Source organism: Bos javanicus, chromosome 24 (genome assembly GCF_032452875.1).
Source record: "Bos javanicus breed banteng chromosome 24, ARS-OSU_banteng_1.0, whole genome shotgun sequence".
In the NCBI taxonomy this organism is placed as follows: Eukaryota; Metazoa; Chordata; class Mammalia; order Artiodactyla; family Bovidae; genus Bos; species Bos javanicus.
Genome location: NC_083891.1, coordinates 46,861,394 through 46,878,547, shown reverse-complemented (window position 1 = coordinate 46,878,547; position 17,154 = coordinate 46,861,394). Strand labels below are relative to the sequence as shown.

At 40.1% G+C, this 17,154-nt stretch overlaps 1 protein-coding gene across 1 annotated transcript in view; it reads left to right on the top strand.

Annotated features, from left to right (window-relative positions):
* SKOR2 (SKI family transcriptional corepressor 2) overlaps window positions 1-12,207 on the top strand; it is a 41,666-nt gene extending 29,459 nt beyond the window's left edge. The window contains exons 7-8 of the mRNA XM_061400108.1: window positions 5,649-5,714; window positions 11,525-12,207. Coding sequence (XP_061256092.1) covers window positions 5,649-5,711 — 63 coding nt within the window. The 3' untranslated portion in view covers window positions 5,712-5,714; window positions 11,525-12,207. The remainder of the gene's footprint in view (window positions 1-5,648; window positions 5,715-11,524) is intronic.
* The last annotated feature ends 4,947 nt before the right edge of the window (window positions 12,208-17,154 follow it).

Genomic DNA, 17,154 nt, shown 5'->3' with positions numbered 1-17,154 from the left:
CTTCAACACCAAGCATGGTGTCTAATATCAAATAGCTATCAGTAGACATTGCTGAATTAATCACCATCCATGGATGCCCCTGACTCTGATAATCTTATGTAGCCATCCTCTTAATTCTTTTCCAGATTTTCCTGGCTTGGTCCTGATTTCCCCAAATATTTTTTTGTGCTGGGTAACTACTACCAAAACTACTAAAGGAAGCCTTACTAGTGAATTGTGCATGCGTGCTCAGTTGTGTTCGACTCTGGATGGTAGCCCGCCAGGCTGCTCTGTTCATGGAATTTTCCAGCAGAATACTGGAGCGGGTGGCCATTTCCTGCTCAAAGAGATCTTCCCCACCCAGGGTTCAAACCTGCGTCTCTTGCATCTCCTGCATTGGTAGCGAATTCTTTACCACTGCACCACCTGGGAAGGCCCTCTAGTGAATTACCAGGAGCTTATGTATTTACTGCACTATCTTTGTGACTAACAGATACAAGCTTTAAGGTCCGCAAACTTGAGTTCAAGATTCATCCTATTCTTTCATTCATTCATTCATTGTATCAGTTTCTAAACCAAAGGGACCCATTGAAAGGCCAACCTAGTATCTTAATAGGTACATGATAAGGCACAAGTGCTTAATAAGCATGAAATGCAGATGTAAATCATAAAATGCTACGCCAGTATGAAAAATCAATTTAATGGCGTGCTCTTTCCCAAAGTAGTACCTCTGTTAGTGGGACTATTGGCTAAAGGCACATTTGTGCAAGAGGACTTGTGTTCACACTATACCGTCTGCTTTAGAATTGAGGCAGTGGACTCAAGATTTCTTGAAAGGAAACATCCTGTCCCTTATTCAGCTTGTATTTGCTAGAGTACCTGGAGAAAAATGTCTTTAGAATTATATCTAAATCAAGTTGCTAGGTATCACAATTATTGACTTTCTCAGTATTTTTGGTTTAGTGCTCTAATTCATCACTAAATATGGATACATACTTTGTTCCTTGAGAACAGAACAATTCACCAAAATTTTTAATTCAATATGCTTAAATTATTCTATATTTAAAGTGTATAGAGCATATGTTACAGAATAGTCATTTACCTGCAGAATAGGCTTCTTTTCCTTTAAATGAGATGAAAACCTACTGTATCCTGTAGTCATAGAAAATTCAAATATATTAAAACCATCATATTTTATAACAATTCCCATAGACCCACAATGCATTTATCCTATGCTGTTACACAGTGTTCTTATTCAAGATTATATTGAAAGCATCTTGGGTATCATTGCCATAGAAAGAAAACTTATGAATTTCTTTGGTGCCTACATTTTAGATTCTCTGCTGACTGTAACTTCTATACTGTTGCTTCCTTTTCCAGTTTGTTAAATGCAAAGTTGTGGTGACTATAGATTCAAATGATTGATTCTCTTTGTACATTTATAAATGAATGTGCATTTATTTCAATGTGAGGTTTAAAGCATATGCAGTTTATTTAACATAACTGGGCCACAAGCTAATTTTTTTTTTTTTTTACAAATAGCTTAAAATTAGAGTTTTACAGTTCTTAACACAGTTTATATTATAGTCCTCCACCTCTGCCTTGGGTTTTCAAATGCTTAAAATGTTTTTGTTACCAAACTAGATTTATTCATACAAACAAATATGTTCCTCTCGGTATGAATCAAAAACGTTTTTAGAATTAGCAAGTTCATGAAGATGTTTATTGCATTAAATATAATCAAGAGCAAAAGATTTCTCATTCACAAGTGAATTACGATTCTAGGGGGAAAGTATTCAATTTGTAAACCAAAACCATCATCCTTTAGGATTAAGAAGAAAGTGAAAAAACTATTACAATGTTATATGTAGTTTTTAAAAAAATTTAAAGAAGGAAATGAAGGTATTTTACTAAGTGTATGACATTGTTTTAAAGATTTTTACTAGTGTATGGTTGATTTACAATATTGTGTTAGTTTCGGCTATACGGCAAAGTGAATCAGTTACACATATACATATATCCACTCTTTCTTAGATTCTTTTCCCATATAGGCCATTACAGAGTACTAAGTAGAGCTCCCTGTGCTGTACAATAGGCAAAAAGCATTTTTAGTTATCCTTATTAGGATCCTTATCCTTATTATCCTTATCCTTATTATCCTTATCCATTTTATATATAGTAGTGTGTATATATCAATCCCAATCTCCCAATTTATCCCTCCCCATTTTTAGCCCCTGGTAAGCATAAGTTTCTTTCTACATCTATAAGAGTATGTAACCTTTTGATTAAAGTTTTTCCAAGGATTAGGATATAATATAATTTACAACATGAGCTGAGATTACTATAATGTCTTGATAACTTTTTTTTTCCATTGCTAATTTGGCAACACTTTTTTTAAGCAAGTACATATGTGTAGAGGCTACTACCATTAGGTTTATTCAAGGCATATCATATTTGAAGCCGTAGTTATTGAAGACATTAGTCATAGTTCTTGAAGAACATTGTGAAGCTGCAACAGAAAACACACAATAAATGACTGGACTCAGATTCACATCCTTTGAACTTGCTGGAGCGCTACCAAGGGGCGCATAGATTAAGAAAAAAAAAAATGCTTTTAAAATGTGCTGGTCTTTAGGTGCCCTCTACTGTTTTTCCAGAACGCTGCAGTCACACACAGGCAAGGGGAACCGGTCTTAAAGTTCTTCATTCAAAGCCTCAATTAACATCATGTTAGTCCACTAGATTTAGTACTAATGTTTCGTTCACTGTGGACTTGTAAAAAAGCAGTTTACAACTCTCTGATGGTCTGAGCGCTGTGCTTCCTTGCAGGGAAAGGAGCAGTGACAGGTTTTTACCATTGCTGTAGGAGTGTTCCCTCTTCAGCAAGGACACAGCTCTTAGAGATATACGGTCTTTTCTTGGAGGTGCTCTGGGATTAACTAGGATGGGAACTTGCCCAGATTTGTACTCTCTGAACCTGGAAAGTTTTTTAAAATATGTTTTACATATTTTTAAAAGGTTGATCAAACACTTTATTTTTAGAAAATATCCCTGGGTCCCTAGAGGATTTTGATTTTGTGACTAAATGTGTAACACATCAGAGGAGTTTATCTAAGTCTGAACATCTGTGGAAGCTGCCTTAAGATTCTCCAAGAGATAGGCTTTGACTAAAGTGGGTCCTCTTCCAAGTATTGATCCATTGCCTTGCATTTTGACAATGCAGTCACTTGTTTCTAAGTTATATATCCTTTTTCACATCTTTCTCTTTTTGAGATGTAGATCCACTTTAATGTCTGAGCTCAGGCTAACTCTCTCTTGGCACAAACTAGGAAATTATCCTTTTTGGCAAAATCTCAATACTTTTGATACTCTAGAGCCAACTAGGTAATTTACAAGTTACATAATAACTTTCAGAGGTTTTTGTCCATGCCAATCTTGGTGATTTCCAAGCTGATCAAGATGAAAAGAAAGCTTTTATGAATTCTAATATATGGGGTTTACATGGCGTAGTTATCTTAAATGGAGTCTCTAAGGTCATGAGCTTCCCAAGTTAGGGAAGACAGAACCTGATACACCACCAATCATAAAAGTGCCCATTACTTGATGTATTGTAAGAAAAGGAAGCGCCTAACTATTATTCTAAGATGCCATCAATCATAGTACAGCCAATTTCAGAAATGTTAAAATGTGAGGGGGAAGAGAGTATCTTAGAATCAATGAAATAGGATAGTTTCCATGAGCAACTGGGCCGTGTGCTAATATATTCTTTATTTATCATTCATGATTTAGGACTTGGAATTAATAATTCTCAGCTCACAGTGTGAGATGAACAATTCTTCACACAGATCTAAATTTCAATCTGGAGATTTGAGGATCAAATGTGCTTATTTGGAAATGTCCTTTTTTTCCCTGAGTCCTCTTAAAGAATTTCCTTATCCGCTTCCCATCTTAATGAGATGCTGCATTGCTGTTTCTGAAAAAAAAAGAGAAAGAGAAAGGCATTCTGACTTAGATGTTAAGGCAGTGCCCTTCAGGCAGTTTTGTTTAGGTTAGGGTGAGTAGTGTACTGGCTTTGATGAGATGGCTCATGGTGATATTAACTTATCTCGTGTAGTGCCTGGTACAGAAGATACTTACTAAATCTTTGTGGCATCTAATCTTGATGTTGAGAATGCTTTCTAAATGCAAGAGTGACCCAAATGCATGTTATTAGGTAATTCTCTATACCCCAAGGTTTACATCTTTTCCACTTGTTATCCTAAATAATAGAATTCCATTCAAGGCTCTGTGATAGCATTCATGTAAAGAGAGAGGTGATCCGTGGATTTGGGGCATATTGTTTCATACAACATAGTGGAAAATCAAGGTTCAAGTATGTCTCTGTTTATAGCAGGTATAGCATAACACAGAGTGAAAAGACGAGGTACCTAGAGTAGGTCCCTGTGTAACTGTTCTTGTCACAGTTATCTAGCTGACCTTAGCTCTTGTCCTAAAATGTGAGGTTAGGACGCTGAACGTTTTATGGTCCTGTATGAAGCAACGTCGGTGCTGCTATTCTGCCCTTTATCGGATATGACTCTATCGTATACATCCATGTTGTAGTTGTGTATCTAGACACTGAGACAGTTATTTTCGTTTTCTCTTTCTTTTTCATCAAAAAGACTGTTTGATTTGACAAACTGGTTATTATGGCCAACTGATGCAGTTAATTTAGTCACTAGCATCACTGTAGATTTGTAGCTCCTTCCCGTTAATAAAGGTTCATATTTATGCACCGGTAGCTCAGGAGAACAAAACATAAATATACTGGGAATGTGAGGAATGTCTCAAACAAGACACAAAATATTGCTTAATTGAGTGGGTATAATTTTATTTCCTTCGCTGCTTTTACCTCATATCAGCCATAGTTCATATTACATTCTAGAGGGCTGAGTGTTTCTTTAAATGTAAAATAGACTTATATCACTAGAATTCTGAATTTAATCTTGTAATAATGAAGGTAAGTAACATAACTGGATTTAATGGAGAGGCAAATCTAAATAATATTATACATGTAGTCCAGTTTCAGTTGTTTGAATTTTCTAGCATATCAAGTGAGATGGACTTTCATTCAAAGCCCCGGTATTGAAAAGTATTTTTCAAGTTTCAGGTAGAATTCTCAAGGGTCATATTTCCATTCAGTGCAATTATTTCTGATGCTTCTTAGTAGTTACTGGGAAATTACCCAGAGTAATAGTTTTCATTTAGTTAGTTAATCTTATTTGTGATTTATAATGAGATATTTGATCGCTGTAGTTAAATGAAAAGTTACATTGAACTAGCTTGTAATCACGTTCTTGTTTGTGACCTTGGACGTAAGAAAACCATATTATTAAATGCAAGTTTTTTTTTTAACTTCTTAAGTCAAATGTCACATAGGAACCTCAGAGACTAGCTGTAGCAACAGTCTAGTGTGATCATCTGTTCTGTCCTCAAATGCTTTCTAATGGGCCTTAGGAATGCTGTATCCCAGAAGCGCCACACTGCTGGGGAGGATGGAGACCTTTTCTCCTCAGGGCAGATCCACTGACATTCAAATCGCTAGGCACAATGAAGGGTAAGGGTCTCCATTACACATCTGTCTCCAAGTTTAGCTCACCTGGAGAGTTTTGCTTGTTTTTATCTTACAGATTCCCTATGCAGCGAGCTTGATCAGGAAAGAAAAGCTTGGTGCCCATCTCAGCAAAAGCTAAAAGGTGAGCTCACCAGAGAAAACTCTCTGAGTTGCTTGCTTGTGTTCCTCACTGATGTACTTGATGGTAGCCCCCTGGCACCGGGGGCTGGGTGGTGCTGCATCCTGTGTTTAAGCTGATACACTGCTGAACTTCATTCTGGGCCTGGGACTTCCTTAATAAAAAGCTAAGTGCATCTTACAAATTCTGCAGAAATTTTCTAAAGCTAAGGAAATTCTCAAGTCAGTCTTGCACATGTGATCTTCATTCTGTTTTGAGGTTTTCTGCTCCTTCTGGTTCCTCCTAACACCCCGATTCCCGGTATGCTGAAGGAAATCAGAATGTCTAAAGCCGTGCTTATTATGTTTCTTCTTCTTTGCTCTCTTCTTTGCTCAAATTCTTGCTGAAATCCAGCTTTCAGTGAGTTACTGGCAGATGGTGCTGTGAATAACCGCAGGCGACATAGACCTTCGAGAACTTCTTCTGCACGTTTAGCCATTCATTCTTTTATAAAACAGTCCTTGTTTCTCTACAGATGAAGCCGGATCCAATGTCACATATCTGGCAACAATTTAAAAGACAAAAATTCTGGACACCTAGGGGAAAGAAGACAGTAAAAGTTCAATGACCGTATTCAGTTCAGTTCAGTTCAGTTCAATCGCTCAGTCGTGTCCGACTCTTTGTGACCCCATGAACTGCAGCACGCCAGGCCTCCCTGTCCATCACCAACTCCCGGAGTTTACCCAAACTCATGTCCATTGAGTCGGTGAAGCCATCCAACCATCTCATCCTCTGTCGTCCCCTTCTCCCCATGCCCTCAATCTTTCCCAGCATCAGGGTCTTTTCCAATGAGTCAGATCTTCGCATCAGGTGGCCAAAATATTGGAGTTTCAGCTTCAACATCAGTCCTTGCTATGAACACCCAGGACTAATCTCCTTTAGGATGGACTTGTTGAATCTCCTTGCAGTCCAAGGGACTCTCAAGAGTCTTCTCCAACACCACAGTTCAAAATACTCAGAATATACCTAAACATTTCAAAAACAACTTTTTATGATATAGAAGAAGATATATATAATTATTAGAACTGAAAGAATGCAAAGCTAGGACACTGTTGTTTTTGTAGAAATGCGTTAAAATGACCTAGCAGCTAGAACAGCTAAATCAGTGAAAAACTCAGATGTCAGAAGTGGTGTTTGTGCGTGCTCGTGGCCAACTAGGATTGTGGTCATTTATCAATTTTATTCATTCCCATCTGAATGATTCTACCCACTCCTTCCCTCTGGAACCTATTTTCAATTCAATAGAATTTATTGGCAAAAAAGAAAAATAATTCTATGCAATGCAGGTTCGTGGTTCCTTTTCTTTCCTTCATGTTTCTCTTCTGCCTATCACAAGCTTCCTCTACTATGCACGCATGACAGTTCTACTTCTTGCCATCATCTTTATTAGTGATGTATGCATGCATGCTAAGAGGCTTCAGTCAGGTCCAACTGTTTGTGACCTTGTGGACTGTAGCACACCAGGCTGTTCTGTCCAGGGGATTCTCCAGGCAGAAATACTGGAGTGGGTTGCCATGCCCTCCTCCAGGGGATCTTCCCGACCCAGGGATCGAACCCACGTCTCTTACATCTCCTGCATTGGCAGGTGGGTTCTTTACCACTAGCACTGTCTGGGAAGCCCCTTATTAGTGATAATCTTCAGTATTTGTCTTAAACAATTGTACGTATGTCACATTTCATTAGGAGCTCAAAATTCTTTCCAAGACAATCTCTCATTCATATGCTTTCCCTTAATTTTATGCACAGGGACTCGAGATACGGTGAAGAGAGATATGATGTTTTATGTCTCTGTTGCAAAACCAGGAAGAGATTCTAGGCTTCCTGACTTTAAGTGCAGTATCCCATGGATGGAGGAGCCTGGTAGGCTGCAGTCCATGGGGTCGCTAAAAGTTGGACATGACTGAGCGACTTCACTTTCACTTTTCACTTTCCTGCATTGGAGAAGGAAATGGCAACCCACTCCAGTGTTCTTGCCTGGAGAATCCCAGGGACGGGGGAGCCTGGTGGGCTGCCATCTATGGGGTCGCACAGAGTTGGACACTACTGAAGTGACTTAGCAGCAGCAGCAACTTAGTCCTTATACAGTGACTTCTGTGAGCAGATGTTTAGCAACAGAGTTGCTTGGATAATAAGTCATTCTGTTTTGAGACACTCAGATATTGTCATTCTGTTTCCGTCTCCATGAAGTCATACACTTACACAAATGCACCTGTGAGTTTGGCTTCATTCTGTACATTCAGGTATTTGTCTTAAGTCTGAAGTTGATTTGAGTGCTTTCTTTCTCACTTTTATAGACCAGGTTTGTCCCAGCAGTGTGAAATAAATAATTTTAGGACATTAAGTCTAATAAATCTTAATGCAGGGTATCAAGGTAATCAGAGCAAGAATCATCCAAAGGAATACTGATAAGCCCATATATATAAAAGCTTGAAAATATCAAACTACTTTTCTTTCAAATCAAAGAGTAAATACTGGAATGTGCTTTTAAAGTAACCTTTTCACTGAAGTATAGCACAGTCACCAAAGGCTACAAATCACCGAGTTCTACAAGTCGTGAAGTCAAGAACTCAAAGCTCAGTGAACTCGCTTGGGTTCTAACACCTTGTGCCTCTTTCCAGTCACTCCCCTGACCCCAGAAGACTGGGTTTGCTTGTTTTTGAACTTTAGCAAAGGACATTATAGGGAACATTCTCTTGTATCTGGCTTTTTTCACTCCACCTTTGTGATACATCCATTAGACTGTAGTTTGATTTATACTTAGGGACTTCAATAAACTCTTTTTACCCGTCCACTTCCCCAATTCATCTTCTCCACTTGTCGCACATGAGCTGCTCTCCACCTACAAAATGAAGACCTACCACCCAGAAACCACGCCTTTGATGGTGGCATAGTGTACAGCGAGGTGGGAAAAAAAAAGATTGATTTGTGTTTAGTAAGTAATGCTTCCTCCATGCTGGTTTTGTTTCCATCCTTGCAGACAACAGGGATTTCTCTAAGTAGACCCTGGTGCTTTCAGAAGATTAGTGGTTACTTAAATGCTGAGCTAAATCAGCCAAGCAGAGAATCACAACCATATTGTTAGAGGCAGTATTTGATTCTCAACATGCCAAGCCTGCAAGGAATTACCCCAGGAGAGATGACAAAATAAAAATCATTACACCAAGGGAGAGAGACAAATTCTGTCTTGCTGAGTGACCACAGGTTTCCAAATTAGGGACTGATGCATTAATGTCTTACGCAAGAGTGACCTTAAGGTAGTGTGCTGTGTTCTTGCCACCCAGTGGATTCCAGTGTGACTATTAGGAGGAGGAAGCTTTTCAAAACCACAGGCAGTCCACTTAATAAGCTGAGCAAGTACTGCCACATATCACTGCCCTACAAATCTTGTTTGTCCTGCATTAGGACACCAGAGATTCCATGTCAAATTAAAATAAAAGTCCACCCATACCAAGGGACTAACTATGCAGTTCCATTAGAAGAGCCAAATTGTGTTTTTAACAAGACCAACCTCAAAATTTAGGTGTATACACTGAATAACTCTTAATTTTCCCTTGATAACTCCTTACAGATCCATTATCCATGGATTCATCGAAACCTTTCTTCAACCTAGGCATAGCTCCCTTTGGGGCAATGAATTCTATTTGTTTAGCTGCCAGCTGTGTAAACTGTAGGTTATTTATTTTCAACTACCTCCTAAAACAAGCCCTTGTTGGTTAGACATTGTACTGTTCTGTGCATTCGCTTTATCATGAGCTCACAAGTACAATGAAAGTGATTTGAAAAATATTGCAACATGTTGTGCAAATTATCCTTTCATCTGGAACTGTTTTTAACACCGGAATTATTCCTGATGGTCTTTCTTACCTTCAGTCATTAATGCGCCCCAGTTCCTACACAGATGTTACAGTGTAATGTGTGTGAAATCTACACCACAAATAAAAATGTCACGATGTTAACACCAATTCAATATTACTTTACATTCTTTTTTCCCAAACTCCGTTTAACATTATACAAATGTCATCCCTGTGACTCAGTGAAACACTTGTGTCTTTCACAGAGAACAGGATCATTTTTTACAAGAAAAAAGTGAATCATAGGTATGGCTCATTCATAGTCATACAGAAACTTGCTGAACAAGCTGGAAATAATAATAACTGGCATTAACTGAGCACTAACCATGCCAGATACTTGGTCAAATTCTCTGCCACATTCTCTCTTTTGATCTTTACAACTCTTTATGGTTGATCCTATTACTGTCTCCATTTCATACATGAGATCACAGAGGTTCAGTGAGGTCACTTAGCTAGAAAGTGACAAAGCCAGGATTCAATACAGGTCTGTTTAACACTAAGCCCCTTCTCTGTCTTTCCAGGATCATTGGGCTGGTTTTGAAAGAGTCTGGCTTCTAAATCTGACACTACTACCCTATGTCATCTTAAGGAATTTCATTTACTATCTTTGAGGCTCCTTCTTATCTATGAAATGTGGATGGCCAAACCTGATCAAAACCTCCATCAGTTGTAAATGTTGACTGTCACTCTTGAATGCCAGTCTTCTGCCAAATTCTCTCTTTCCCACAAACGAGCTGTTTTTATTAAAGTCTGTTCAAAACCCTAGATAATACCCAAGGGTATAACCCACCTACTTTTGGCCTTCTTTCTGCATTTTTCTTCATCACTGATTGCCTCTTTACATCCTTCTAGAGAGTTTGAAAATATGATTTTTTTCCCTATGCTAACAACATCTAGCTCTTTAGTAAACTCCTATCATTTTTACTGCACTTCTGGGATAACTGCTATTAAAAAATGGCAAGAAAAAGGCCTTAAAAGGGTTTGGAGAAATTGTAATTGAACACTTTGTGTTTTCCTTTTGTAACAATCAAAAATAAAGGGTTAGGGCTGGGTAGCATGTCTATTTCTCTCCTTTGATGTCAAACAAGAGTCTCCATTGAGAATGAGAGTGTGCTACCATATTTCTGTGTGTGTATGTGTGTGTGTGTGTGTGTGCGCACGTGCGTGCTCAGTAGCTCAGTTGTGACTAAGTGCTTTATGTCAACTATTTTATCTTCACACCAACCTATTGAGAGAAGTACTGCTACTCTCTTCATTCTACAGCTGAGCATACTGAAATGCAGAGATGAGTCGGTTGTGTAGCCTCACTGCTAACAAGCGGCAGGATCTGACCCAGGTTGCCCACACTTCATCCACTCTCCTCTGACTTGTAACCTGAAATCATGACTTAATTCACATCTTACATTATCAGTTATAAATACACAGTTAATAAACCGATCCAGTGGTCCCATTGATGTTGAATGGCAAAACCTCCAGCCACACCTCTAGAGCTGCCCTAACACCCAGAACAAGAAAAACAGATACTACTTGGACCATCCAGCCAAAGCCAGCAGGGCACCAGTGCCTGTAACTCTGTCTGCCCCTTTACCACAGGCTGTCTGTCTTAATGTTTGCTCACAACAAATCGGAGTCTCTGGAACCTAACAAAATGACCTTACTGTGAAGTAAGGGTAGCAAACCGACAGGCTCTGATGTAATAGTTCTAGTTCGGCTCAGTGTCAGCAGAGATGTATAATCTAAGGTAGCAGGCAAACACGTGAGGAAAGGATGATGCTTTCATGGTCACTTGTTTAAACATTTTTATCTAAACTGTACTAAAGATGTCTGCTTTTAAGGATATACTGGATATTACTTTAAATGTTTTAAAATTATCTGATTGTATCATACTGAGGTTGTCATTCTGTGCTTTTTGTCTTATCCCAGGCGCACAGAACCACTTCCTCTTGTGCTCTTGTAAGATACAGCCTGCCCCTGAGCACTTGGGACCCGCACAGAGACTGCAAATGGAAAGGGCTTGGGAATGAGATAGAAAGTCAGGTTCGGGAGAACCCAAGGACAAGTGACCTCAAAGCAGCGTGGACAACCATGTAAATTAGACTGTAGCGGCCATTCACTCGTGGGGGGAGGGGGGAGCCAACCAGAGCAGTCAATGCTTGTCGCATCTTTTGGTGGAACCAAAGTTCGAGTCTGTGATTTTAAAGGCCAACGGAACCCAGAGCGTGGGAGTGCTGTTAGCCAACTGGGGTGGGAAACCCATGGACAGTCCCGGGGGGTCTCAGGGCTGCACAATTGGAGAGAGCAGCTCTACAAGACTGCCTTTTGCATCTGAAGAAGTGATTCTTGGAGAAAAGACAACACGAGACCTGTCCTAGGAGCGGGGATCATGTTTCAGCAGCTAGGATGGTATCGGCCGTACGAACCTGCTTTTCCTAGCAAACTGGACAGACTTGTGTGTGGCCCCTTCCTCTCTGGTACTTTGCCTGCTGTATGAATGAAGATTGTATTCCTCTGGAAATATTTTACAGTCTAATATTGAGTGTAATTAAGAATATAATCATGTTATCAAAAATGGTATTTAACTCTGTTGTAGTTTCTTTAACATTCATGTGGATAAAAAGTCTATAATAAAAAAACTATGAAGTAAAAGTTGTGTTCATGTAATTATAAACATCTGCTTAGGGGCAACACTAATACTTTTTAGAGTTATTTTGGCTTAAAATGTTTGAGTACATTATTTTTGGAAATGGAATTCCTTCAGAAATGGTTATTAAAGTCTAAGTTTGCCTTTGGCCATTGTCAGCAGCTGGAGTCCTCCCCATCATGATGGTATCTTTGTATGGATAAGGAAAGGTTATAAATTTTGACTATGTCTTCTAACAGTATTGGTGAGGGAGTCGGTAGTGTGCCTTTCTCCTTACTGTGATGTTGAATCAAAGTCCGTGAGATAATTTTATGCCAAAAATTCTGCCTCTCAGATGAAAGAGATAGGCCAAAATGGTGACCCCCTGGAGCCAGGATTTCTAAATTCTGAGTTGAATGGAAGTCTAGTGGATGTGAGAGTGGATGCTCTCCTGCCCTGGAATTGCTAAAGACCATCCTAACTGAAGAGGCATCTCACCAATGGCATCCCTTGACAGACTTCAGATGAAGTTTAAAACGCGTTGCCATGATATTTAATACTTATCCCCCACCGTCTTCATTATCATAAACTATCAACACAAGCTTCACAATTAGCGCACCTTTGAGATAAATTTTCTTATCCTTATCTGCTGCATTAAGAAACCAAAGGAGGGAAACTCATTAGTGATTTTCTTCCCAGCCCATGAAGGACGGGAAGCTGGATCAGAGAAGGGATATAAACAAAGTCCTGGGGTCTGAGGACAGGTCCCCAGTGACACTAGCAAAAAACAACATGAAGATGCTGCATCTGACCGCCAAGAGGAGGTTGTTCTTCCAGGAGCCCGGGCGTGGGGCTCGCACAGCCTTTCAGGCATGACACACATTTCTGAAACTGGCACCCATGCTTGGCACGAGGAGAGAAGCTGGTCAGTCAAGCTGATGGAGAATTGTCTCCTACAGAGGCTCTAGATTACACTTAGGGATGGAAGCCTAGCATCCTTAGCTTTGTACTCTAAGCCAATAACACCGGAGGTGACAGAAAATTACCAGGAAAGGCACAGACCTGTCTTCATGACCAGCCACCAGGGGACAGCAGAGGTCATCTGCAGAAACTAAGGGACCAGATAACTTTTCAGAGTAAGAGCAGAAGCTCCAGAGGAGCAATAACTAAAGACTTGCAGATGAATTTAAAGTCTTTTTCTTAAGCAGCCGTGTAAACAAGGCGGGCCACAGTATATAGGGTCTCAAAGAGTCGGATACAACTGAAGTGACTTAGCACGCATGCAAGCAAGACTGAAATGTCATTTTTTTCTTTCCAGTTGCAGCTTTATTTGTCTCAGAGTTATTAGTGCTAAAATACCAGCAAATGATCTTGCAGCAAAAGAAAAATTAGAACCAGATAACTTAAAATATGTCTGAGAGCCTAGACAAGTTATTCATGGCATAGCCCTGAATTGAGTTAATGGTCAAGCTCAGAGTGGGAGACCATTGACCTCTGCTGCTAGAATGCTGAAACTACATTAGTGCCTTGTGGATCTCCAGCTAAATTCCAGGTTCCATGGAAGCCCAGCTCTGCCGCTTTCCTTGAGTGCTGGAGACTCCTGTTCCTTTTTCTCGTGGCCTCAGAGTCCCCCCATCTTTCAAGGTTTTTTGTTTTCTTTTTAATCAGACTGAGTCTTTTCCTCACAAACACTGGTGCTTATCAGTCCTCCATGCAACTCTGAAGTTACGCACGAAAATCTTCAGAAGGAAATCCAGCATATAATATGGAAACATCAATAACCCATTTATTTTCTCGTTGAGCAGAGTAAATGCCTCCTCTCTGTTCTAGCGCCGTATCCTAGCAATGCTTGATGCTTCTAAGTTGGAACAAAAAGAATTTGTCCCTAAAACTTGATGTGATTGTGTTATCTGAGCTGCCTTGTGGAAACAGACAGAACATCCATCTAGAATACCACATGGAGCTAAAAATAAAGCTACCCTCCAGAAGGACAAATAAAATCCTTGGCTCCATGAAATGACAGCCAAAAGACACTGTATTCTTTATTTCAACTATTTTATCATTCCAAGGTTAGCCCACATATTAGCAAATGTAGAATATGAGCATTGCAAATGAAAGTTCTGTTTTAATTCCAAATGAAATTATAAGATCAGAAAAGGCAATAGCAAATCAAAGCAGAAGTCCCAGCCCATTCTATTGGGATAGACCTGACAGTTCAGACTGATGCTTTTGATCCTCAGAATGCCTGAGAATTGCTCATCTATTTGCCACAGGCAAGGAGAATGGGACATCATATCCCAATTTCCTTAAATTGTGCAAGAAGTATAGCCTCAGCTCTTTGGAAAATAGACAAGAATTCTCTCCTAGCTACAGGGGATATAAATGAGAAGAGAGGAACACTTTCATTTATGGGTAAGAGTTTAAAGCAGCCTTGGTCAGCAGTGAGGAAGGTCAGAGAAGAGGAAAACCATAGCCATTCTAAGGACAGGTAACCATGTCATTCATTGGGGTAAAAGTGAAAGTGTTAGTTGCTCAGTCATGTCCAACTTTTTGCGATCCCATGGATTGCAGCCTGCCAGCCTCCTCTGTTCATGGAATTCCCCAGACAAGAATACTGGAGTAGGTAGCCATGCTCTTCTCCAGGGGATCTTCCCCACCCAGGAATCAAACCTGGGTCTCCCGCACTGCAGGTACTTCCAGCCAATTTCAGGCCGGATGAAGAGAGCTCCTTTGTCTCGCTCTACAAGTTGAGTGCACAAAGCTCAAGTGTGACCATCTTACAAGATTCCCCGTACACAACTATGTCACAGTTTGCAATTATATACTCTTTCTGGGGAGGTACACACCGTAAACTATATAAGGGCAGGGAAGGTTTGTTTCAGCTCGCTACCATCTCCCTAGTGCTGAGAATAGTCTATGGCGTGCAGTAGCTATACCAAACATTCTTTGCTGAACAAGTTGAGTGAATCTCATTTGTTTTCTTTGGGCCACTCATAAGAGCCGCTCATTTCACTGTTACTACTTTAAACTCAAAGAATTTTGACATTTCATTTGGTTTCAGATGCCTCTATGTGGCAAATTGCTGGTTGCTCTCCAACAGACTACTCTCAGACAGCAATACACCTTGATAAAATACTGCCTTTCCCAGCTTACATGCTGTCAGATGTGGCCAAGATGGTGGAGGTAGAAATATGTGGAACTTTCAAGAGGGTCCCCTCAAAAGAGTTTGATTAGTTAGGCAGTGTCTCTCTTTCCTGATGTATGTAATGTGGAGGAAGCCTCGGAAGTCTTCTTGGACCATGAAAGTGATTTTTGAGACAGAAGGTATATGCTAGTGTGGCACAGAAGGATAATAGAAGCCTGGGTCCCTGACAGCTACTGAGCCCCCATTCCAACTCTGGAGTGTCCACTTCCAAGCTTCTTTTGTATTGGAGAGAAATGAGGTTTTATCTTGTTTAACCACTGCTATTTTAGATGTTCTGTTAACTCTAACTGATTACAAAACCCTTTTCTCTATTTGGGAGCTCTGATCAGCCAATAGTAACACAACTTCCTGTTTGTGTGACAACTTTCCAATATGTATTTATTCTGGTTACATCATTTTACCTTCTCATTAGCCCATTGATTTAGCTAAAGGAAGTCACAGGGTTTTGAAGTCTATTTAGTTGCTGAGTAAAGTCTCAAATCCAGTTCTTATGACCATGGACAGCTTTTCCTACTCAATCTCTTGGCTCCATCATCACAGCTGAGCAGGATTACAACCTGTCTGGTATCCCTGACTGCAATATAGACTGGTAAAGATGAGGGGGCCCTGATGCTGGGAAAGACTGAAGACAAAAGGAGAAGGGGCAGCAGAGGGTGAGATGGTTGGATAGCATCACTGACTCAATGGACATGAATATGAGCAAACTCAAATTGATAGTGAAGGACAGAGGAGCCTGGTGTGTTGCAGTCCATGGGATCAAGAGTCAGACATGACTTAGCGACTGAACAATAACAAAGATGGGGGCAGGGGCTGGACCTGAACTTGATCTGCTCCCCACAGTAGCACAGAAACTGGGTTGGGAAGGTACATTGTTGGAAAGGCAAGTAAAGCCATGACCAGATACCTAGCCAGGACCCCACAAGGGAATAGAGCTCCATAGCACAGGCGTCTCTGAAGCAGGAGGCTGTTGATCATCATTACCCATGATAACAGGCCCCTGCTGCTGACCTGGCCTTCATGGGCAGATTTCAGCCTCAGGGAAAAACACCACTGAGAACAAATAGTGTGGTGAGGAGCAAGCTCACTCCTTGAGGCTGGGATGGGCCAGGCGGAGAGAGATTTGGCTCAGGAACCCATATGGACACTGGTTCTCCTATTCAGAGGGCAGCAAGGTAAGCTTGGGATCAGATGGTAGCCCTGAGACTCCAGACTTGGGCCACCACACAAGACTAGAAGAGAGCTAAAGCTTTGCAAGTGCTTCTTGACTCCAGGCTCTGAAGCAGTATTATGGCTTTGGGAGGGGGAATAGAAAGAGGGCTGGTTTAGAGCTGAGAAGGGATGGGAAGAACAATAAGAGCTGAAAATATTTTCTGCAAATTTCCAGACCAGGCCCAGTATACATGTAATTTAGAGGTAATAAAATCAAGTTACCTAAAGTAAATAATCATTCTGAAAATTCACAACTCGGTCCTAAATTAAGAACTTCCCTGAAAGCGTTGGTAATGTCTGGAGTTTTCAAATAATAAAATTCATTCTTCTCATCCAACTTTTATATCATCTCACTATTAAGGACAGTGGCTTCCTGCATGATTGTTAATGATGGCTTTCTTTATTATATTTTAGACCATTTAGCAAAGTTTATTGATTTATACTTCCTTGTAATTAGTTGTAGTGATTAAAATAGCTTTTATGGCCCTCTAGAGATTGACTTTATAAAGAATCAACATT